The sequence below is a fragment of the Trichosurus vulpecula genome, chromosome 3 (genome assembly GCF_011100635.1).
Source record: "Trichosurus vulpecula isolate mTriVul1 chromosome 3, mTriVul1.pri, whole genome shotgun sequence".
Classification (NCBI taxonomy): Eukaryota; Metazoa; Chordata; class Mammalia; order Diprotodontia; family Phalangeridae; genus Trichosurus; species Trichosurus vulpecula.
The window spans coordinates 386959888-386984276 of record NC_050575.1 but is presented as its reverse complement, the minus strand read 5'-3'; the positions used below and the strand labels follow the sequence as shown (position 1 = coordinate 386984276).

Here is a 24389-nt window from a genome sequence, read left to right as displayed (position 1 = left end):
CATTGGCTACCTTCTAAGTAAAAGCTTTTCACATTCTCTCTGCCTCTCTCCCTCCCCAGAGGATACTGCTCCTCCACCTCCAAATTATTTTATATCTATTTTTGTACACACCTAGATAAGTATATGTTGTCTCCCATAGCCAGATTGCAAGCTCTTTTGGGCAAAAATTGTTTTACTTGAATCTTTGTATCCCTGGTGCCAATGGGTACTTCATAAATACTTGTTAATTTATCAGTTGATAAAGAGTTAAGACTTTTGTAATATAGGTAATAGGGAGCCACTGAAGATTTTTGAGCAGGGAATGGATGACTTGAATATTTGTTGAATGAAAGATAAAATCCGATTTTCACTATTATGTAAGATATGTGGGGGGAGGGGAATACCAAAGGAAGAGAGGCTGAAAACTCAGAAGGCTGTCTTGGTGTGATGTAATAAGGTCCAGGCCTAGAATGGTGTTATTGAGAATGGGGTAAAGGGATAAAAGATACATTGTGAAGGAAGAGTTGGCAAGGCCACTTGATAGGATTTTAGAGGTCCATGGATAGGGAGGAGTCAAAGGTACCAAGGTTTGGAGCCTAGGTGACTAAGAAGTACCATTATCAGAAAAAGGAATGTTAGGAAGAGAGAAGATAAGACTGATTTTTTTTATGTGGTTAGACATTCAGGTGGAGATATCTCACAGGCAGTTGAAAATAATGGGAACTAGAGCTTTGGTAAAGCTAGAAACAGAGGGTTTTAGATTCTCCTGCATCGAGGTGGTAGTTGAGGGTGTGAATCTTGTAATGGATAAAGTATAGGCTGATAGAAGACAGAATCTTGGGATATTGCTTATGTGCTAAAGATCTATTATTCCCCTAAAGTAGTCATGCCTGATGTGGAGGCATCAGTCTGATACTTTGTTTTAGTACAAAGTAATTTGAGCAATTTTTAAGAACTCATATTTGTATAATCACTTTAATGTTTGCAAAACACTTTCCTCAAAAGTTAAGCAGTATAAGTACCATTCTAAGTGAGTAAAAGTTGTAATACTTTTAATTTTGTAGGTCAGCTAAACAAGAACTACATCTCGATTGTTTTATAATTTCATTTTATGGTTAACTAATTTGGTTAGAACATGCTGCTAGTAAGCCAGAGTCAAGGTTCTTTACCTAGAGAAATAGCCACCAATTGCACATACCCCAGCAAACTGTCAGGCATTGTTAGCAAACCGTGGGGGTAGGATAGACAGTTCAGCACAATTCTGTTAGAACTGCTTGCAGGCAGCAAAGATCCTGTGAATAGGTTGGCAGAGTTTTCATGCTCAAAGAACAGCATACGTACTACAGAAAGTAACATGATAATAACGTTTTTACATTTAAGCACTTTTCAAAATAAATTTCACATGTTGATAATGGATAGTGGACAGTAGACAGAGCACTGGATTTGGAGCCCAGCAATCTGGTTCTGAGCTTTGCTCATCCTTCCTGGAGGACATTGAAGTAGCATGGTACACTGGAAAGAAGTCAGGGGACTTAACATATCATAACCAGATCCAATGCTTAATATCTGTGGGATGTTGGGCAAGTCACTAACTTCCCTAGTTCTCCTTTCCTCACCTCTAAAATAAGGGCCTTGGAATAGGTGGCCTCTAAAGGTCTCTGCCAGCTCTCTATCTGTGATTCCGTGATTCTTTCTCAGAAAGAGTTCATCATCTGTGAGAGGAAGGGTTTAGACTAGATGGCTCTAAGATTCCTTCCATAATGCTATGATGTCTATGGATGCTAGGATTCTGTTACCTAAAATGAGAGGTAGGGAGGAAGTCCTGTGCTTAGGTTACTATTCTTTTTTTCTCCTTAATTCATTTGTATGTGTGTATTGTGTTTTGTTCAATTTCTTTTTCCTTTTTTAAATTTTTTTTTGGTTTACAACACTCAGTTCCACAAGTTTTTAAGTTCAAAATTTTCTCCCTCTCTTCCTCCCCCAAGATGGCATGTAATGTGATACAGGTTCTACATATACCTTTTCATTAAACTTTTTTACACAATAGTTAAGTTGTAAAGAAGAATTATAACCAATGGAATGAATCATGAGAAGGAAGAAACAAAGCCCAAAAAGAATTTAAAAATGACCAAATCGTTTGCCTCAATCTGCATTCCGACTCCGTAATTCTTTCTCTGGATGTGCATAGCTTTTTCCATCATGAGTCTTTTGGAGCTGTCTTTGAACTTTGCCTTGCTGAGAAGAGCCAAGCCTATCAAAGTTAGTCATCAGAGATATCGTGTGTCTGTAATCATGTATAATGTTCTCCTGGTTCTGCTCCCTTCACTCAGCATCAGATCACATAGGTCTTTCCAGGTTATTATGAAGTCCATCTGCTCCTCATTTCTTATAGCACAATAGTATTCCATTACATTCGTATACCACAACTTATTTAGCCATTCCCCAATTGATGGGCATCCTCTTGATTTCCAGTTCTTTGCCACCACAAAAAGAGCTGCTATAAATATTTTTGTATATACAGATCCATTTCCCACTTCTATGATCTCTTTGGGGTACAGCTCTAGAAGTGGTATTGCTAGGTCAAAGGGTATCCACATCTTTATATCCCTTTGGGCATGGTTCCAAATTGCTGTCCAGAATGGGTGGATCAGTTTACAACTCCACCAGCAGCGTAACAGTGTTCCAATTTTCCCACATCCTCTCTAGTATTTATGATTTTCCTCTTTTGTCATGTTGGACAGGAGAGATGTGGTACCTTAGAGTTGTTTTGATTTGCATTTCTCTAATCAATAGTGATTTAGAGCATCTTTTCATGAGTATAGATATCTTTAATTTCTTCCTCTGGAATCTGCCTGTTCATATCCTCTGACCGTTTCTCAATTGGGGAATGATTTGTATTCCTATAAAGTTGATTTAGTTCCCTGTATATTTTAGAGATGAGGCCTTTGTCAGAGACACTGGTTGTAAAAATTCTTTCCCAATTTTCTGCTTCCTTCCTAATCTTAGTTGCATTGGCTTTGTTTATACAAAAACTTTTCAATTTGACATAATCAAAATTATCCATTTTGCATTTCGTAACGTTCTCTATCTCTTGTTTGATCATAAATTCTTCCCTAGGGTACTATTCTAAAAAAGGTTAAAAATCAATTCAGGTAATTTAAATCTGTATATACCTTTATTAACATCGTTTCCTTGGATCTGTATTACCATTTTTTCCTTTCTTCCAAAACTCTTAACTGAATGTCCAGGTGTAATTCTGGACATTTAAAGTAAGAACAAGATTGGGAGATAGGGATGATTTGGTAGGCATGTGTATTTCTGACTTTGCTCAAAATTCGTTGTATTTTTAAAGTTTGTAAATTGATTATTTTGGGACACATTTTTCTTGTAGGAAGACTAGAGCAGTGAATAGGCTCTCAGGCTGATCTGTATTTTAGCTGAAACCAATGGAAAAAAATGCTAGGAAACTACCACAGTTCCAAGAATCAAACAACAGAAAAGTAAAATAGTTGAGACATTACTTTTTATATCTTGAATGCTAGTACACAAAGAAAAGCACATTTAATCGGGAGCAAAAACAGGTAGTAGACAGAAAGCCCCTTTTGTAGTAATTTGAAGACTTGAATGCATTCAAGAGCTTAAAATACTTTCTCCCTAACTTCCCTTCAAAATTCTGTGACCGTTTCCTTGATGTAGCTGTATCAGTAGCATAACTTCTACTTTTATTATATGTGGTAGAGAAATTGTCTCTAGAGTTTTTCAGCTTTGCCTACAAAATAGAATTGATAATTTGCTAAATTTAATGGGATTAGAGGATGGAAAGGAGAAAGTGAGTTAAAGACACTGCATTTTGAAATAGAGATTATCTGAGGTGGAATATGTCAGTTTTGAGTGGTGAAAGGCAGAGGATAAACTTTTTATTCCTTTTCCTGTCTTCACATATGATTATGATTAATTTTGTCTATGCTTAATATAATTTAGATGAAATGATGGATGATTCCCATGAAAGTCAGTCAGACCCTCACATGGATTAAAACATTGGGGTTTTTTGAGGGGAGGGGGAAGGAGAATGCAAATTTCTAACTTCCTTATTGCTTCTGGCTTGCCTCATCCTGACCCAAGTTATTTACCTATTGTCTGTGGCATTTGAAAGTTCTTCTTGACATCCCATAAGTTATTTGTGTTTGCTAGCATAGGGGCTCTTATTTACCCCTTTGGCTGTCTGGGGAAGCCTGTGGACCCCATTTCAGAATAATATTTTAGATGCATAAAATAAGCCACATAAAATTTTAAAAAAGAAACCAATTATATTGAAATACAGTTATGAAAATGTTTTTAGAAGTTCACAGATTTCTGATGTAGTAGAAATGTGGGTAGTTCAGTCCTATCTCTTTCACCAGCAGTTTTGCCTCCAAAAGCAAACACTACTTTGCCAGGTGAGGTCAGCCATCATTCACAAAAGCAGCTCTTTATGGAGTGAGTCATAGGATTGTAGAGCCAAAAGAGGCACTATATCGTCTAGTCCAGCACCTTCATTGGGTAGATGAAGAAACTGAGGCCAGAGATGTTGTGACTTGCCCAAATTCTCATAGATAACCTGGCAGAATCAGAATTTTAAACCCAGGTCCTCTGACTCCAAATCCATTGCTCATTTCACTCCACAGATGGGGAACCTGCCACCATGCTGCTGCTTATTTGCTTGTATGTGTATGAATTGTTTCTTTTTAGAGAATGTAAGTTCCTTGAGAAGGAGAGTTGGATTTTTATCTTTGCATTGTTAGTACCTAATACAGTTTGTAACACATAATAATAATAATGTTGATTGTTAAACATAAAACTGGAGGAACCCTAAATCTGTAACATAGAAATAAAGTTTTTAAAAATAATAATTCTTACTCATTAGGCTACTGTTTCAAGTTAAAAAATCATTTACTAAAAACTGCGAAACAATATATATTTGTTACTATTAACTAGTTGTATTCTGTGGGTACGGTCATGCAAGAAGAAAAATTAAATTAACTTTTTTAATGGAAAAATTGAAAATGCAGTTATTATATACTTTTGTTCCCTTAGGTTACCCCAAGAGCAGAGACCCCTATAAATAGTGTTGGTAACAGTTTGGAAAATGCACTACATACATCAGCACATTCCATTGAGGAGTCTTTACCCAAGAGGCCTTCAGGAAAACACTCTAAAGGTGAGTCCAAAATTGGGTTTGTATGAGTATTACAGACTTAGAAGTTCAAAGTTTTTTGTTCTTCATGATGCCATTTGGGTTTTTTTGGCAAAGATACTACAATGACTTGCCATTTCCTCTCCAGCTTGTTTTACAGATGAGGAAACTGAGACAAAAGGGTTAAATGACTTGCCCAGGATCACATAGCTAGTGTCTGAGGCCAGATTTGAGCTCACCAAGATCAGTCTTCCTAACTCTAGGTGCTGCATTCTCATTCACTGTGCCACCTGGCTGCCCGTAGGTGAAAGTTTACTTGATTTCAAAAAAGAGATGGAATAGTTTTTCATCAAATAATTTCATGTTTCCAAAACTAGTACTTTGGTACCTCTTTTAACTCTATATTCTGTATAGTGGGCTGGCTGATGATCAGGATGTAATTGGCTTTTAAAAAAAAATAGTGGAAATCAAAGCAGAACTCATGTATTGAATGGCTTTGGAGAATATACAGAATTACCATAGTGAGGGACCTTTGTTGTACAGGGATAGTGTTTTTGGGGGGGAGGGGCAGGGCAGTCGGGGTTAAGTGACTTGCCCAAGGTCACACAGCTAGTATATGTGTCACGTGTCTGAGGCTAGATTTGAACTCAGGTCTTCCTGACTCCAGAGCTAGTGCTCCACAGGGATAGTTTTTAAGTTCCAGGTATAAAGAATAACAAATTATCTGACATTGTTAAGGGTACAGTAAAAACTATGGGGATGCTCTCTAGGGGATTTCCTAATTCATTAACATCTCTTAAAGGGGAAGAATTTGGTAGAGTCCCACCCTCTCAGATACCCATAGGGAACCTAGTCCTCCCATTTGTTTAGCCAGAAGTAAACCTAACTCTAGAAGCTAGACATCTGGGTGACTCAGTAGATACACTGCTGGACCTGTAGTCATGAAGGCCTGAATTCAGACTTTGCCTCAAGCATTTCCTAGCTATGTGACCCAAGGTAAATCATTTCATTTTTGGCTGCCTCGTTTTTTTATCTGTAAAATGAGGATAATAATAGGACCTACATCATGGAGTGAATAATATTTGTAAAGTGCTTTTTAAGTCTTATAGCACTATATGATTGCTAGCTGATATTATTATTGTTAAAAACACCTCCTTTCTTACTCAGTACAGCTTTAGAGGACAATGAATCACTCACCCTAAGAAACCTGTTTGCTTGGTGATCTCCACTATGATGCTGTTCTATCGTGTCTTACTCTTCATGACCCCATGGAGCATACTGTCTATGGGGTTTTCTTAGTAATGATACTGAATAGGTTTGCCATTTCCTTCTCCGGTAGACTAAGGCAAACCTTAAATGACTTCCCCAGGGTCACACAACTAGTGTCAGAGGCTAAATTTGAACTCAGGTCCTCCTGACTTCAGGCCCAGTGCTCTGTTTGCTGAGCCATCTAGCTGCCTCTAGATCTCCACCATACTTCTTCCTAAACATGTAACCCCACATTATCATCTGATACATGGTCCTTATCCATATCCCAGTTTGAGTGACTCATCTCACTTCAGAAATCATTCCCATTCTTTTCACTTCTCAATACTGTGTTGGGGTAGTTGTCTCATTCTGGGTATCTACTGGAAGTTATAGGAAAAGATTTGGTCTGGTAGTTAAGGTCAAAATTAGAACAATATGATATTTATGGGACATTTACTAGTTAAAAGGAAATTTACTTAATAGTAGCAGAGTAAGGATATTGAATATGGATATTCATTGAGGAGATGGCATTAATTCAGCTGATGTAGTCCCCGTCTCTCTGCTGCTCATGGCAGTCTGATGATCAAACATCATGTCTCTGCTGGGAACATGTGCAGTTTTTGTATTCATGCACATTAACAGTCTGAACCTTAGTCCCATGAGCCAATTAAATCTTAAAGACAGTTTCAATAACTTCTAAGGAAAAACTAATCTGACCTGAGTGGGCATTTAGGATTTTCCTTTTTTGTTTTGTTTTCGTTTCTCTATTGTATCCTGCCACTAGAACCCATGTCTTAACTACAGATATCCTTCCAAACCTTGGTTGTTGCTTCTTTATCAGGACATATTCTTTTGGAACGCCACCATCTAGATTTTCTTAGTCAACATCTTGACTTGTATGTGTCCCTTATTTTAGTAGAGTTTAGTCCATTATTGTGCTCAAAAGAATCATTACATAAATGATGGGAGCCAAGTGGAGAGCTTAATCGAATTATGGCTCCCCTAATTTACATATGATATTTGTTTTTCAGTTTTTAATCAGTCAATAAACATTTATTAAGCACCTACTACATACTTGGAACTGTGATAAGCACTAGAGATGCAAAGAAAAGCAGAAGACAATCCTTGTCTTCAAGGAGCTCACAATCTAATGGAGGAAGAAAAACACATAAAAAGAAGCTGAAGGGGGTGAGGAGACAGTTCAGAGACATGATGAAATCCAGAGGAGTGCAGCCTGGTAGGAAATGAAGAAGTGGCCACCCTGGGCGCTCTCCTTAAGTAGAGGATTTGGAAAGAGCTTTCTCCAGTGAGAGGGAGAGAGGGTGGGGTTCTAGAGGCAGAGAGTACTTACAAGATAAGAGTTTCAAGGTTAATATGGTCTTGCAGGATGATGAAGTCCTGGAAAGCATGATGAAATCCAGGGGACGAAGCCTGGTGGGAAATGAGCAGTGAATTGATCTTCAGGTTTGATCTCTCTCTAGATTAGCTATTTTCTCCTCCAAAATAGTTGGTTATTGAACTCTCTTAAAATAGATCACATAGGAAAAAAAAAAGAAAGTAGATCACATAGTACCAAATGACTAAACACACTGAGGGAGAGTTCCAGAGATGATGGAGATGAACCTACCAAAATTTATTTTTTATTTTGTTATATGTTTTTGTTCTTATATTTGAATGTGGGTATGTTTTGATTAGGAAATTTACTTTGTGTAAAAGTAAAGTGTTCAAGATGTGGGAAGAGCACTGGATTTTGTATCTTTTCTCCAACACTTATGTCACTTTGATGTCAGTAAAATTCACTTTCCTTTTGGGAAACAAATGGAAACCTTGAATGAGGCTGAGGCTTTAAACTTCATGATCTCAGGAGTTACCAACATTATCCCCTGCACAAGGAAACCGGCACTTAGTTTATGAGTTTAATATGAAAAGTTGTACCTTCTCCATCTTAGTGTAATGGTGGCTCATTTATTTTTTTCTACCTCAAACCACTTCTTTGGCTAATAAACAAAATTTAGGTTCTCCAAAGTTCCTCATTGTTTATATGTTAAAGCCTGCTCACACCTGTCATGTACCTGTCTATTGCCCTTTGTGTGATATTTCTCTTTAGTTCTGTAAAAGCAGTAGGCATTAATATTATATTTCATTTTCACATAGCAGTATTGGTAGAACGTTAGTATCAAAAAGATGGACATTTGTTTTCATGGGAAACTTGCAGTCGGTAAAACAGCTTTACAGTTTCCTAAAAGCAGCAAAGTCCCTTCTTACTCTTTTTGTTTCAAGGCTGGACTCAACCCGTTGTCTTGTCTATATACTGTTTATCCCAGATGTACATACTGTTAGACAAGCTCCTGTAGGGTGCATCTATACAAAATATATTTTGAAATTTGGGCAGTAGGCGTTCTTCATCTATTTTGATCCTTCCTTTGGACAGACAAAACTCCTTTCAATGGTTGCTGACTCACCTAGGAATCTCTGCTGTGTTTTAGGGCTTGATGCAGTTAGCACAGCGTCAAGCAGGAGTATTTGAAGGACCTCATCACCCCCAGGATATCATTCTGTAGCCTGGACTTTGCATCGGATCCTTCTCCATCATAATAGCAGATATCTTTTTTTTTATACTTCAACCAATGTTCATTACCAAGATGTCATTGCAAAAGATTGTTTTTGTTACTAGGCCTTCCAAGAAATTCCAGATGAACTTGATGTATGGGAAGGGTGGGAGATAAGCTGTTGTAAAAGGCAGCTTTTGTTGTCCCTAATCAAATGTTTTTCCTTAATCAACAGATGCTAAACATGATTGGATCTTATATTTTCTACATCTTTCAATTGTGAGATGTTAAAAGTCATAGTTTATTGTGGAATATCACTTGAAAGCACCTGCTTGTTTCTTGTTAATGCCCTCAATTTATGTGTAGATGACTTTAATAAAGATTTTGTATAGATAGGAGAGTAGGCATAGAGGTTGGTAGTTACTGATATTCTTTCACTGACTTCTTTTCAGTAATAATAAGATCTGAGTTTTTTCCCCCACACCTTTGGTATCTTCCCTTCATTCCATTGTCTTGTAAATAAGTCCCTCAATACCCTCATTAATTATATAATTTCCAGCAAGGATTGCCTCTATTTATACATTTGGTCCAGGCTAGCTGCTTCTCTTGTTTTTATTCCATTTAGTGTTATTACTTTTTTCTCTATAACAGAGGTTCTTAAGCTGAAGTCCATGAATTTATATGAAAAAAATTACATCTATATTTTTACTAATTTCTAACTGAAATTTAGTCTTTTTCCTTTAGTTATTTAAAAGCATTATTTTGAGAACTGGCCCATCAGCTTCATCAGTCTTTTGAAGGTGTCCATGATACAAAAAGGCTAAGAACTCCTGCTCTTTAGGTATCTCAGGGGTTGTGATGTTAGGTTCTAAGTATGTTGGTTCCACTATCTTTGTTGGAGAAAACAGTTTTGTGGAAATGGAATTCGAAATCTTTTCCTTTTTTGTCTGTCCTTCCGTTTCCACCCTGGGGAATGACTTGTGATCTTGGAATGACTTTGCCTAGTTGGGTATTTTTGCCAAGCTTTCTTTAAACAGGTTTTACTTTCTATTATGCCTTATTAATGTTATTGCTATAATCATCACCATCCTTCTTTTATAGAGTTTATATTCTAACCCAATGATACTTTTGGCAGCCATCTCTCTCCACTTGAAAAGTAAGCCAAATATTTGCTGACTAAAGTGCTTTCTGGGTTCTTTAATCCTCCAGTGAAACAGCTCCTGTGGAGAAGGGGCTAGCCAACCCTGCCTACCACCTTGTTAGCCACTGCCACACAGAGGCAGCACACAAGCCAGCCTCACTGATGCAGTAAGCAAGGCCCCCTGAGGGAGAGACAGGAGGCAGCATGGGCCAGGCAAGTCAAGACCACCACTATTACCTTGACCACTATCTTGCCTCAGGCTCTGATGGAGACAGCCCAGGACCCTGAGCCCAAAAGTCTTGGTAATAGTTCAGCAGCTTCCAGCCCAGAGCCCTCAGCCCTCATCCTGGGAAAGATCCCCTCTGAGGAGGCAGCCTGGCAACTGCTTCTACAGGTGATGCAGCCACAGCTTCTGAAGACACAGAAAAGACAATTGTGCCATCAAAGTTCTTATGCTGTCAGCATCAGAAACTGACTTGGTTTTGTCAGTGAAGAATAATATTAAAGAAGAGGCATCACCATCTCTAGGCATTGCCACTGTACCCTACGGACCAGGGGACCTTTTAATTTGACTTGTGGCTGAAACCTTCCACATGTGTTGTCTTTCTTGGTAGAATTTGAACTCTGAGGGCAGGGATGGTCTTAACTTCTGTTTGTATCCCCAGGTGTTAGCACAGTGCTTTGCACATAGTAAGTGCTTGATAAATGCTTTATTTATGCATTCCTTGTTGTGGCAATTGATGTACATTCTTTTAACTTCTGGATGAAATGAAAATAGTGTCAATGTTCTTTCTGTTGTCATCTAAATTAGAAGTGTGAAAATCTGTCAGTCATGTCTTGATTTTAAAATTATAAAGTCCACATAAAGCAAAACATAATAGCATGCTACATGTACATTTAAAGGTTTCATCCATAAGGAGGAGGTATAAAAGGGTAAATTATGTCACATGAAGAGGCACAAAAATATAATAGAGGGAAAGAAGGGAGGGAGAAGAGCATTGTTTGAGCTTTGCTCTCATCGGATTTGGTTCAAGGAGAGAATAACATACTCTGATAAGTATAGAAATCAAACTTGTCCTACAGGCAGTAGGAGGAGAAAAGGGAAAGAAAAGGGAGGGTTGGTTAGAAGGGAGGGAAGAAGTAGCAAGGGGAAAAGAGTAAGATAAAGGAGGGGTGTCAATAGGTAGGGGAAATTGAGGAAGGCAGTGGTCAAAAGCAAAACTCTTGAGGAGTGGAAGGGAGAAAGGAGAAATAAAAGCATAAACAGAGGGGGGAATAGGATGGAGAAAAAGAAGAAGATAGTAATCATAACTGAATGTGAATAGGATGAACTGTCCTATAAAATGGAGGTGGGTAGCAGAATGGATTAAAAACTGTAGGGGCAGATAGGTAGCTCAGCGAGTAGAGCACCGGCCCTGGAGTCCGGAGGACCTGATTTCAAATCTGGCCTCAGACACTTGACACATGTACTAGCTGTGTGACCTTGGGCAAGTCACTTAACCCCAATTGCCCTGCCCCCCCCCCTCAAAAAACTTGTAATCCTACAATATGTTGCTTACAAGAAACACATTTGAAATGGGTACACAGGGTAAAGGTAAAAGACTGGAGTGGAATATATTATGCTTCAGCTGAAGTAAAAAAAAGCAGGAGTAGCAATCCTAATCTCAGACAAAGCTAAAGCAAAGATAGATTTAATTAAAAGAGATAAGGAAGGAAACTATATCCTGCTAAAAGGCACCATAGACAATGAAGCAATATCATTACTTGACATACATACAACCAATTGGTACGGCATACAGATTCTTAGAGGGGAAGTTAAGGGAGCTACAGGAAGAAATAGGTAGCAAAACTATCCTAGTGGGAGGACCTCAACCTCCCCCTCTCTGAACTTGATAAACAAGAAAGAAGTTAAGGAGGTGAGTTGAATTTTAGAAAAGGCAAATATGATAGACCTCTGGAGAAAACTGAATGGGGATAGAAAGGAATATACTTTTTTCTCAGTGGTACATCGCACATACACAAAAATTGATCCTGTACTAGGGCATAAGAACCTCACAATACAGTGCAAAAAGGCAGAAATAGTCGATGCATCCTTTTTAGATCACGATGCAATAAAAATTATTTGTAATAAAGGACCATGGAAAGAAAAACTAAAAATTAATTGGAAACTAATGTAATCCTAAAGAAAGAGTGGGTCAAAGAACAAATCATAGAAACAATTAATAACTTCATTCAAGAGAGTGACAATAATGAGACAACATACCAAAACTTATGGGATGCAGCAAAAGCAGCTCTTAGGTGAAGTTTTATATCTTTAAATGCTTACACGAATAAAATAGAGAAAAAGGAGATCAATGAATTGGGCATGCAACTGAAAAGGCTAGAAAAAGAACAAATTGAAAACCCCCAATTAAACAACAAATTAGAAATAATGAAAACCAAAGGATAGAGTAATAAAATTGAAATCAACAAAACTATTGAATTAATAAAAATAAGCACTGGTTTTATGAAAAAAAACCAATGAAATTGATAAACCTTTGGTTTTGATTTAAAAAAAGAAGGAAGAAAAGCAAATTACCAGTATCAAAAGTGAAAAGGGTGAATTCACTTCCTGTGAAGAGGAAATTAAAACAATAATTAGGAATTATTTTGCCTAATTGTATGCCCGTAAATTTGACAGTCTTAGGGAAATGGATGAATATTTACAAAAATATAAATTGCCCAGGCTAACAGAAGAGGAAGTAAAATACCTAAAAATCCCCATCTCAGAAAAAGAAATTGAGCAAGCCATTAATGAACTCCCTAGGAAAAAAATCTCCAGGGCCAGATAGATTTACAAGTGAATTCTATCAAATTTTAAAGAACAATTAATTCCCATACTTTACAGACTCTTTGGGAAAATAGGTGAAGGAGTCCTACCAAATTCTTTTTGTGACACAAATATGGTACTAATACCTAAACCAGGAAGAGTCGAAATACAGAAACAAAATTATAGACCAATTTCCCTAATGAATATTGATGCAAAAATTTTAAATAAAATATTAGGAAAAAGGTTGCAGCAGCTAATATACTATGACCAGGTAGGATTTATTCCAGGAATGCAAGGTTGGTTCAGTATCAGGAAAACTATCAGTATAATTGATCATATCAACAACAAAACTAGCAGAGAAACCAAATGATTATCTCAAGAGATACAGGAAAAGCTTTTGACAAAATACGACACCCATTCCTATTAAAAACATTAGAAAGCATAGGAATAAACGGAGTCTTCCTTAAAATTATAAGTAGCATCTACCTAAAACCACCAGCAAGCATTATATGTAATAGAGATAAGCTAGATGCATTCCTAATAAGATCGGTAGTGGAACAAAGATGTCCATTATCACCCCCGTTATTCAACTTGGTACTAGAAATGTTAGCTTTATCAATAAGAAAAGAAAAAGAAATTGAAGGGATTAGAATTGGCAAAGAAGAAACTAGCACTTTTTGCTGATGATATAATCCTAGAGAATCAAGTAAAAAGCTATTTGAAATAATAAATAACTTTAGCAAAGTTGCAGGATATAAAATACACCCACATAAATCTTCAGCATTCCTATATATTAGTAACAAAGCGCAACAGCAAGAGATACATAAATTCCATTTAAAGTTAATGTAGACACTATGAAATATTTGGGAGTCTACCTGCCAAGACAAATCCAGGACATATAAGAACACAATTACAAAACACTTTTCACACTAATGAAGTCGAATCTAAATAAATGTTAAAACATCAGTTTCTCATGGTTAGGCTGAACTAATATGATAAAAATGACAATTTTACCTAAATTAAGTTACTCAGTGCCATACCAGTCAAACTACCAAAAAATTATTTTACAGAGCTGGATAAAATAATAAAATTCATCTGGAAAAACAAAAGGTCCAGAATATCAAGGTATTTAACAAAATAAAACTAAACAGATAATAGACAACAAATATCACACATCTCTTTTGTCTACTGCAGTTTGACTTTGTTCTCTCTCTTTCTCTGTCTCTCTACATATATATATATATATAATATATATGCATATACACACACTCACATTGGTATATAAACTTTGAGAGATTGTTTTAGGAAGGGAAAAAGATTTTTATATCACCACATAGCACAAACTAGAGAGATTCTTAGCCCTTCACTTCCAGTCTTGATAATTTTCTGTCTTTATGGTACTTTGTATCAAGTTGCCTTATTATAATACGAATTCTAAAAATAAAGTCAAGGAATTTTTAGAGCTACATGGGACCTTGGAAAGATCATGTTATTTTTTGTATGGAGAAGTGACTTGCTCATGGTTATAACAAGTGAAAGACAGACCCAGGAATCTAACTCCTATCCCAAGCTTGTTATTCTTTTCTACCTCACCTTGATACCTCAGTTTACCCATATAAACAAGCCTTTTTCTAACTCTTGAAATGGATTTGTTTGATTTGCTTCTGGGGAGGGGGGAGGGAATAGCATTGTTTTAGTTTATATTTGATATTTTCTTATTTTGTCCCACTTTTTAATATTCTCAAAATTTTAATTTCACAAATTGCGTCCAATTTTGTGCGGTTTTGGAACTGGATGAGGCAAGGTTATTGTTGTTTCTCATAGGATTCCTTGATCATTATTCTGCTGGTGGCCTTTCTAGATTTTTACTAATATATTCATGGGAGAGCAGAGCAGCTCCATAATAAGCTTGCGTGTCCCCAAGTTCAAGTCCTGCCTCATACATTAACTAGCAGTCTGATCCTGAGCAAATCATTTAACTTCTCTGTGCCTCGGTTTCCTCATAAAATGAGAGGTTTGGACTCAGTGACTTCTAAGAGCCCTTCCAGAATCTTATGTTCCTATGATCCTATAACCATTTTAACCAAGGTGGAGGGATTCCTTCAAAGGAAGACATTTCTATATTTTCATTTATTTTAAGACCTTTCTTCCATATTGTACTGGAGATTGATGGTGCTTAGATTGGTGGAAAAATACCTTAGAAGCATTGCACAGCTTCAGAGTGTGAAGAGCTGTAGTGTATACTAATAACTATATTGAGAACCCTGAGTATCATAACCCAAATAAAGTTGCTGGAGTTTGCTTTGATCTGCTGGACAGCTCGTTAGGAACCCTAGATTGAAAGCAGCTGCATTTAAACAGCTGAAAAATAACTAAAAAATAGAGAAATATTCCACGAGTACTGCTTCTCTACCCCATTTGCTGCAGTGGTGATGGTAGTTTTGCAAGGGTGATGCTGATGGTTATTTAAAAAATCCATGCTTTTTGCATGCTATGAAAATAAAGTAAAATCCCCACTCATTGCAGGAAGTCATCTTGAATTATTGAAATATAAATCCTTCTCTCTTTTTAAAGAAGCTTTAAGTGTTTTAAGATACAAATTTGTATATTCAGACTGGGCTAATAAACTGGCCTAGTAGAGGGTCTTATAGGACTTATAACAGGAATGGTTTGTGATTAGCATAATTTGTAATAGTTTAGAAGATTATAAATTGAAAATTAGTTTTACCTTCTGTTTAGCCTTTCTACAGTTAGTCTTTTTTTAAAAGCTGTAATAGGTCACTAATTCAACTGGGGAAATGGTTGGTTTTTTTAAAAATAAAACAGTATACCTATGTTAGTCTTATAGGCATATACCTGACTAATACCTAAGAAGATTCTCTGCAAGTTAATGTAGTATGATTAAGAGGGCATAAACCACTGAGTCAACACTGATGAGTATCCCCTTAACTGTGCAATGTTTTGTCACCACAAAAAGACCTGCTATGTTTTTGTACATATAGGCCTTTTTCCTTTTTTGTTTTTGTTACTGTTTTTGTTTTTTCAATCTCTCTGGAATACAGATTTGTTAGTGGTATTGCTGGATCAAAGGGTATGGTCAGATTTTATAGCTCTTTGGACATAGTTCCAAATTGCCAATGGTTGGATCAATTCACAACTCTATCAATAGTGCATTAGTGTCCCACTTTTCCCACATTCCCGCCAACAGTTGTTACTTTCCTTCTCTGTTAGCCTATCCTGACAGGTGTGGTACTCCACACCTTAGAGCATTTCTTCATAATGATTATAGATAGCTTTGATTGCTTCTTCTGAACTGCCTGTTCATATCCTTTGACCATTTATCAATTAGGGAATGACTTACAGTCTTATAAATTTGACTCTGTTCTCTATATTTTTGAGAATTGAAGCCTTTATCACAGAAACTTGGTATAAAATCTTTTCCCTACTTTTCTTCTTACCTTCTAATCTTGACTGCATTGGTTTTGTTTGTGCAAAACGTTTTTAATTTAATGTAATCAAAATTATCCATTTTACATCCCATAATGCTCACTTTCTCTTGTTTGGTCATAAATTCTTCCCTTATTCATAGATCTGAGAGGTCCATGCTCCCCAGATTTGTTTATTGTATCACCCTTTATGCCTAAATCATGTAATTCCCTCTGCTTTCTGCTTCTGTTTTCATTTACCCCATTCTACCTCTATCTTCTCCTAGTGCATTCCTTTTTCTCACCCCTTAATATTATTTGTTTGGGCATCATCCCATCATAGTCAATTCATATCCATGCTCTCTGTCTATGTATACTTCTTTTAACTGCCCTCATCATGATAAAGTTCTTAAGAGGTACAAGTATCATCTTCCCATATAGGACTATAAACAGTTAATCCTGTTGAATCCCATATGATTTATCTTTCTTGTTTACTTTTTTATGCTTCTCTTGAGTCTTATATTTTAAAGTCAGATTTTCTATTCAGCTCTGGTCTTTTCATCAGGAATGCTTAAAAGCCCTGTATTTCATTAACTATCCTTTTTTTTCTCCCTGAAGGATTAAACTCAGTTTTGCTGGGAAGGTGATTCTTGGTTATAATCCTAGCTTCTTTTCCCCCAGAATATCATATTGCAAGCCCTCTAATCCTTTAATATAGAAGCTGCTAAATCTTGCCTTGTCCTGACTGGGTCCATGATACTTGAACTGTTTCAGGCTGCTTGCGATATTTTTCCTTGACCTGGGAGCTCTGGAATTAGGCTATAATATTCCTGGGAGTTTTCATTTTGGGACCTCTTTCAGGAGGTGATTGGTAGATTCTTTTCATTTCTATTTTACCCTCTGGTTCTAGAATATCAGGGCAGGTTTTCCTTGATAATTTCTTGAAAGATGATGTCTAGGCTCCTTTTTTAATCATGGTTTTCAGGTAGTGCAATAATTACTAAATTATCTCTCCTGAATCTATTTTCCAGGTCAGTTGTCTTCTGCTTCCATTCTTTTGATTTTGCTTATTGTTCCTTGATGTCTCATGGAGTTGTTTAACTTCTGCTTGCTCAATTCCAGTTTTTAAGGAATTAAGGAATTTTCTTCAGTGAGCTTTTGTGTCTTCTTTCCTGTTTGGCCAGTTCTACTTTTTAAGGAGCTCTCTTCTCTTCAGTGGATTTTTGGCGTCTTTTACCATTTTGTCTATTTTGTTTTCTAAGGTGTTAATTCCTTTAGTACTTTTTTTTTTGCACCTCCTTTACCAAGCTATTGACTTTTTTTCATGATTTTCTTTTTTTTCTTTTCTTTTTTTCCCATTTCTTTTACCAATTTTTCCTTTACCTGTCTTACTTGATTTTTAAAATCCTTTTTGAGTGCTTCTAGGAAGTATTTGGGGCGGGGAGGAGGGGCTGAGACCAATTCACATTTTTCTTTGAGGCTTTGGATATAGCTGTTTCGACATTGTTGTCTTTTTTTTCCAAGTGATTACTTAATCATTTGTGTTTTCTCCTTTGAAAATGTCCTTTTCCTTACCTTGGACCCTTTATCCATTATGGACTATGACTTACCTTTGTAAATTTTTAACAGACAACCAACTTTTTATTTGCCATATTAGCTCTAAATATCTTATTCCTTTTTCTTTTAATGTTTTTGTTTGTTTTTGTTTTAATGTAGTCAAAACCAACTATGTTGTTCCTAATAATTATGATAATTATTAATGATTTAATAATAAAGTCATCTCCACAATTAAGATGAATATATCATTCCATTTTATCCATTGTTTTAGTTCTTTTAAAATTTTTAAGTAATCATTCAGCATGACAAAAGAAAACATTTTTACTCTGAAGTATTTTTAAAGTAGCTCTAATTCCCCTCCCCCCACCCTCAGAATTGTAAGCTTTTTAAGGGAAGGGTAGTACGTTGTATCTTTTCATCTTTATGTGGTCCCTAGCACCTATCATAGAGTTCATAGTAGATACTTACTGAAATGTTCAATTGAAATGAACAGGTGTTTGGGATATTATCAGCAAATAATCTTTAATTTAATTTGCATAAAGCATAGATATCTTAATGTTTCGTTTGTTGAATGATAAATTTTTAGTAGATGCTGAAAATTGGTTGTAGTCATTTTGATTAAATTTTCTCTCAAAGTGAAATTTATTATGTCATAGCAGATAAAGAATTGGTCTTGAAATCAGAAAAACTTGGGTCCGTGGCACACCTCTGAAACATACTGTTTGATCCAGAGGAGAAACTTAACCTCTCAGTGCTCAAGGCTACTCTCTTAAGACTGAGTTGCAGAGAAGGGGGCTTCGCACAGAGGTATTTTTTTTATTCAGAAGTTCCTTATATCGGTTAACTCAAAGGTCCAGGCACTGTCCCACCTGTTTCAAAACCATAGCCAGTAAATAGATAAACAGATCTCCAAACTGGTTGTTGTTAATTCACATGCTTATTTTTCTGCATTTTTTAGTTTGGGAGGGAAATTACCCAGTAGTGATATGTCCTCCCAACTCTCATCAAAGCTCAGTAATTTTTACTGTTAAAGAGTTAGAAACTATATTTGATCAAGAAGCTCCTCTATAGGATTGGGTTTGGGAGTAACGATAAAGAGTTCTGGTTTGGAAATGTTGAATTTAAGATGTCTCTAGGGAAATGACCAAGATGCAATTGGTGGTAAAGAATTAAAGGTCATGGAAGTGACTGGTCCTTGTTATATTAGAGCTGGGAATCATTGGCATAGATTTGATGACTCAAACCCATGGGAGCTGATGGAGTGACAGAGAGCTTAGAAAGAGGTCTGGGGGAGAGCCTTCAAGAACTCCACATTCGCCATTACTGGGCATGACATGGATGATGAACCAGTAAAGGAAAGGGAGGAGAAATGATCAGGCAGTCAGGAGAAGAGCCAAGAAAGAGTAGAGTCAGGAAATGAGGGAGAAGAGAGCATATCTAGAAGAAGAGGGTGGTCCACAGGGTCAGATGTAGCAGAGAGATGGAAAAGTATGAGGATACAAATGAGACCATAATATTTAACAATTAAGAGATCCTTGGGAACTTTGAGATTTGAGTTGAGTGAGGTCAGAAGGCAGGATGCCTGAGTGGATGTTGTTCCTCTTGATCCAATGAAGCCCATTGAGAGCCGACACTTTTTATTTTCTGTATTTGTATTTTCACCTCCTCCAACCCTTCCTGGCAAATAAGCATTTAACAAACACTTGTTGGTTTATCAGGGGGAAAAAAAGCTCCTCTATAACATACCAAACACATTGTTATCCAGTCTTTGCTTGACAGCCTCTAAGTGAGGGACATCCAACTTCTCTTGGGACATCTGGCAGCCCTTTACACTTGTGGATGACTTTGATGGTCAGGAAGTTTTTCTGTACATGGAGCTGAAATTGCCACATATTGCTTCTAGTTATACCTTCTGGGACTAAACAGAACCGTCCCAGTCCTGTTTCCATATAATAATCTCTACAGACTTGAAGACAGTTACTATCTACCACCTAACCCTTAAGTCTTCTGCAGGTTCATCATTTCCATTTTCTTCAACTGATTCTCGTATGTCATGATCTGGAGGTCTTGAGTTGTCTGGGTCGTGCTGCATCCTGTCTAGCTTATTAACAGTCTTTCTAAAATGTATTGTCCAGACCTGATTTGTTCAGGCATTTTTCAGTTGTGTCCAACTCTTCGTGATGCCTTTTGGAGTTTTCTTGGCAGAACTACTGGAGTGGTTTGCTGTTTCCTTCTCCACCCTGAGATAAACAGAGTAAAGTGACTTCCCAGTATCACACAGCTAGTAAATCCCAGTGCTCTATCCACTGCATCACCTAGCTGCCCCCCAGACTCTTCAAGACCCCCTTGGGATTTTCTTGGCAAAGATAATGGAGTAGTCTGGCATTTCCCTCTCCATCTCATTTTACAGATGAGTAAATGGAGGCAAACAGGGTTAAGTGATTTGCTTAGGGGTCACACTTTGCTAGTAACCCACAAAGTGAGTGTTCCCATCTCCAGGCCCAGACCTGATAATAGTACTCCAAATATGGTCTGATCCATTAGTCAGAAAGTCTCTATTAAATGGCAGGCATTAGAGAGACAACAACAACCTCATAAAACAATCTCTCCTCTCAAGGAGCTTGCACTCTTTTCTAGGAGACAATATGTATGGAATAAAGACAAGATAGGATTTTATATGGCAGAGTGAAGAAGGGGGTACATTACAAAGGGAAAGGTTGGGGAAAAGACACAGATATAGGAGATGGAATGAGAAATATGGGAATAACAGAGAGAAGGCCAGTTTGCCTGGATTTTCCTGTCTAAGAAGGGGAGAATATACAATGAAGCTGGAAAGATAAGATGGGGCCAAGTTGCAAAGGTCTTTAAAAGCCAGAGAAAAGAGTTTTATATTGTATACTACAGGCAACAAGAAGTCACTGAAATTTGTTGAGCAGGTCAATGACATGGCCAGACCTTTATTTAAGAAAGATCACTTTCAAAGCTGTTTGAAAAATAGATTAAGAAAAATAGAACCCCTGATATTCTTAATGAATCCTTTCCTGATCCCCTAGTGGTCTCTATTTTCTCATTGCATTGTTTGGGCCTCTCTTTTGCATTTATCACTCTCTCATATTTTATTGTTATGTGTGTCCAAGTCTCTCTCCGTTAAATCAGGATCTGTTTTATATCTGTTTATTCCCAGCACTTATAAATTGTAGGAGTGTGATAAAATTTTATTGAAATGAATTCAAGGCTGGTTGTATTGTCTTCCGGTTGCATTTTATTTCCATTCTAGAATATTACAGTTATTCTTTCAAAGCTATAAGTATTTCTTAGCTTTGGTGTTTAACAGTCTACTCTCTGATCTCAGTGCTTGAGTGCTTCATCACCTGATAGTCTTCAAGCCAAGCCATACTGGCCCCAAAAACTGCTTATTTGTAATCACACTGACAGAGTAACATATGCAAAATTAAATTTGAGACCTAGGATGGAAGTTACATATTATGGTTATTTTTGCTGTTTGGAAAGTATTATGCAACTTTTTCTACCCCTTTTCCTAAAGTGAGCGAGATGGTTAATCAGAATTTGGCAGATTGCTTATATATCTAATGATATGAAACATTACTCATTCATGATTATAGTGGAAATCAAAAAACAGAATTTGCTTGAGTGTGACATTTATGAGATACCAGCAGTTGAACTTTGTCTTTTCTTGTCTGTCTTTTGTGTTTTGTGTCCCTAGCACTTTAACACATAATACCTGGCATATAGTAAGTGCTTATTAAGTGCTTTTTCATCCTATTCATTTTATTGTTCTTTGTAGAGGCACCTAGGTGATGCAGTGGATAGAGTGCTGGAATCAGGAAGACCCGTGTTGAAATCTGACCTAAGATGCTTAGGTGTGTAAACCTAGGCAAGTCACTTAACATTTGCCTGCCTCAACTTAATAATAGGACTTAGCTCACAGGGATGTTGTGGGGATCAAATGAGATAATATTTGTAAAGGGCTCATCACAGTACCTGGCAAAAAGTAGGTACTTAATAAGTGTTTATTTCCTTCCCTTTGTTAAGTATACCTGATTTGGGGGTTTAGAAATAGAAATTTCAGGATGTTTCCAGAAAAACTTGTTTTAAAAGAATACAGGCAAATCAACAGATGAGGAAACTTGGTCTCAGAAGTGGGGAGTTAGGTTGTAATTTGCATTTTACTTGTAGTTACATAGATATATAGATATTAAATAAAAGAACTGGAACTTTAATGTATATCTTCAGAACAACATTGGGTATATTATGGTTGATAGGATTAATTTAATGGACTACAAAGTAGGTGCAGAAATGCATAAACTTACAGCAAAGAAAAACTGGAAACATAGCACCTTATTCACAATCACTATTTAGACATTTATTTCTTTAGGATTATCACAATCACATATTCAAAGTAATTCTGGACAAAAAAAAATTTTCTTTAAATCCCATTTTAGTTAAAGTTTACAGAAGGTAATGGTGCTCCAACTAAATCTAGCTTAATTTCTTGCTAGCCAACTCACTCAATTTAGTACAAGCATGTATTACCATGGGCCAGGCACCTCTCATAGGGGAAACAGTGTGTAAATAGCTAGGTATGTAAGATAAACCCAGAGTAGATGATGGTAATATGAAAGAGAGAAGCATTATCATCTAGAAGAACCAGGAAATGTCTCCTGCATAAATCTTGAAGGAGGCCAAAAAAACCGAGAGGTGTGGGAGTAAGGGGACAGAGAGTGTTGTTGTGAGGAATTACAAGTAGGCCCTGATAGCAGGATTGTAGACCTCATGGAAGGAAGTGTAAGGTTTAAGAAGAATGGAAAGTAGGGAGGACTAATAGTGAGCTCATTGATTAGGAGGGTGACATAATCACACCTGTGCATTAGAAAAATCCCTGTGACAGCTAAGTGGACAATTGATTAGATTTTGAAGAGGCTTGAGGCAAGGAGATCAGTTAGAAAGCTGTTCCAATAGTCCATGTAAGAGAGGTGATAAGGGCTTGAGCAGCTAAGGCTGTGGCTGTATGAATAGAAAGAAGAGGTTATGTACAAGAGATGTTGTGGTGGTTGTGTTCTAACTATTTGTAACCCCATGGACCATAGCACACCAAGCTTTTCTATCCTCCACTCTCTCCCAAAGTCTGTCCAAGATCATGTTAGTTGCTTCCATAATGCTATCTATCCATCTCATCCTGTCATCCCCTTCTCCTTTTGCTTTAAGTCTTTCCCAGCATCGAGGTCTTTTCAGTAAGTCTTGTCTCCTCATTATGTAGCCAGAGTACTAAAGCTTCAGCTTCAATATTTGAACTCCTAGTGAATAGTCTGAATTAATATTTTTAAGTATTGACTGATTTGACCTTCTTGCTGTCCATGGGATTCTCAAAAGTCTTCTCCAGTACCACAATTCAAAAGCATTGATTCTACAGCACTCAGCTTTCTTTATAGTCTAGCCCTCACAGCCATACAGTGCTATTGGAAAAACCATAACTTTTGACTGTGACTATATGGATCTTTGTGGGCAAGGTGATGTCTCTGCTTTTTAGTATGCTGTCCAAATTTGCCATAACTTTCCTTCCAGAGAGCAAGCATCTTTTAATTTCGTGGCTGTAGTCACCATCTGCAGTGATCTTTGAGTCCAAGGATATGAAATCTGACACTGTTTCCAATTCTTCTCCCTCTATTTGCCAAGAAATGATGGAACCAGATGTTGTTATCTTAAATTTGTTGTAATGTTAAGCTTCAAGCCATCTTTTACCCTCTCCTTTTTCACCCTTATCAAGAGACTACTTAATTCTGCTTCACTTTCTGCCATCAGAGTGGTATTGTCTGCATATCTGAGATTGCTGATAATTCTCAATTCATTCAGCCTGGCATTTTGCATGGTGTACTCTACATATAAGTTAAATAAGGTGACAATATGCAGCATGCTCCTTTTCCAATCTTAAACCAGTCAGTTGTTCCATGTTTGGTTCTGTTTGCTTCTTGGCCCACATAGAAGTTCCTCAGGAGACAAGTAAGATGATCTGGTACTCCCATCTCTTTGAGGACTTGCCGCATTTTGTTGCGATCCACCATAGTTAAAAGCTTTAGTGTAGTTAATGAAGCAGAAGTGGATGTTTTTCAGGAACTCCCTGGCTTTCTCCATAATCTGGCAAATGTTGGCAATTTGGTCGCTAGCTCCTGTGCCTCTTCAGAAACCAGCTTGCTCTTCTCTTTATTCATGATTCTCGTACTGCTGAAACCTAGCTTGCAGAATCTTAAGGATAACCTTGCTGGGGTGTGAAATGAGTGCAATTGTTTGGTAATTTGAACATTCTTTAGCATTGCCCTTCTTTAGGATTGGAATACAAACTGATCTTTTCCAATTCAGTGACTCCTATTGAGTTTCCCAAATTTTCTGAATTTTGAGTTCAGCACTTAATCTCTTTTACTTGTGTTTAAGACCCTACCATTTTTGTCTTTTATCATGCCCATTTTTGCATGAAGGGTTCCCTTGATAGCTC

The 24389-nt window shown here is 37.0% G+C and overlaps 1 protein-coding gene across 2 annotated transcripts in view; it reads left to right on the top strand.

Moving 5' to 3' along the window:
• The window catches only part of ZCCHC14 (zinc finger CCHC-type containing 14), a 119401-nt gene that overhangs the window by 33560 nt on the left and 61452 nt on the right, over window positions 1-24389 (top strand). For both annotated transcript variants that reach the window (XM_036749562.1, XM_036749563.1), the window contains exon 2: window positions 5053-5176. In XM_036749562.1, the coding sequence (XP_036605457.1) occupies window positions 5053-5176 (124 nt within the window). The remainder of the gene's footprint in view (window positions 1-5052; window positions 5177-24389) is intronic.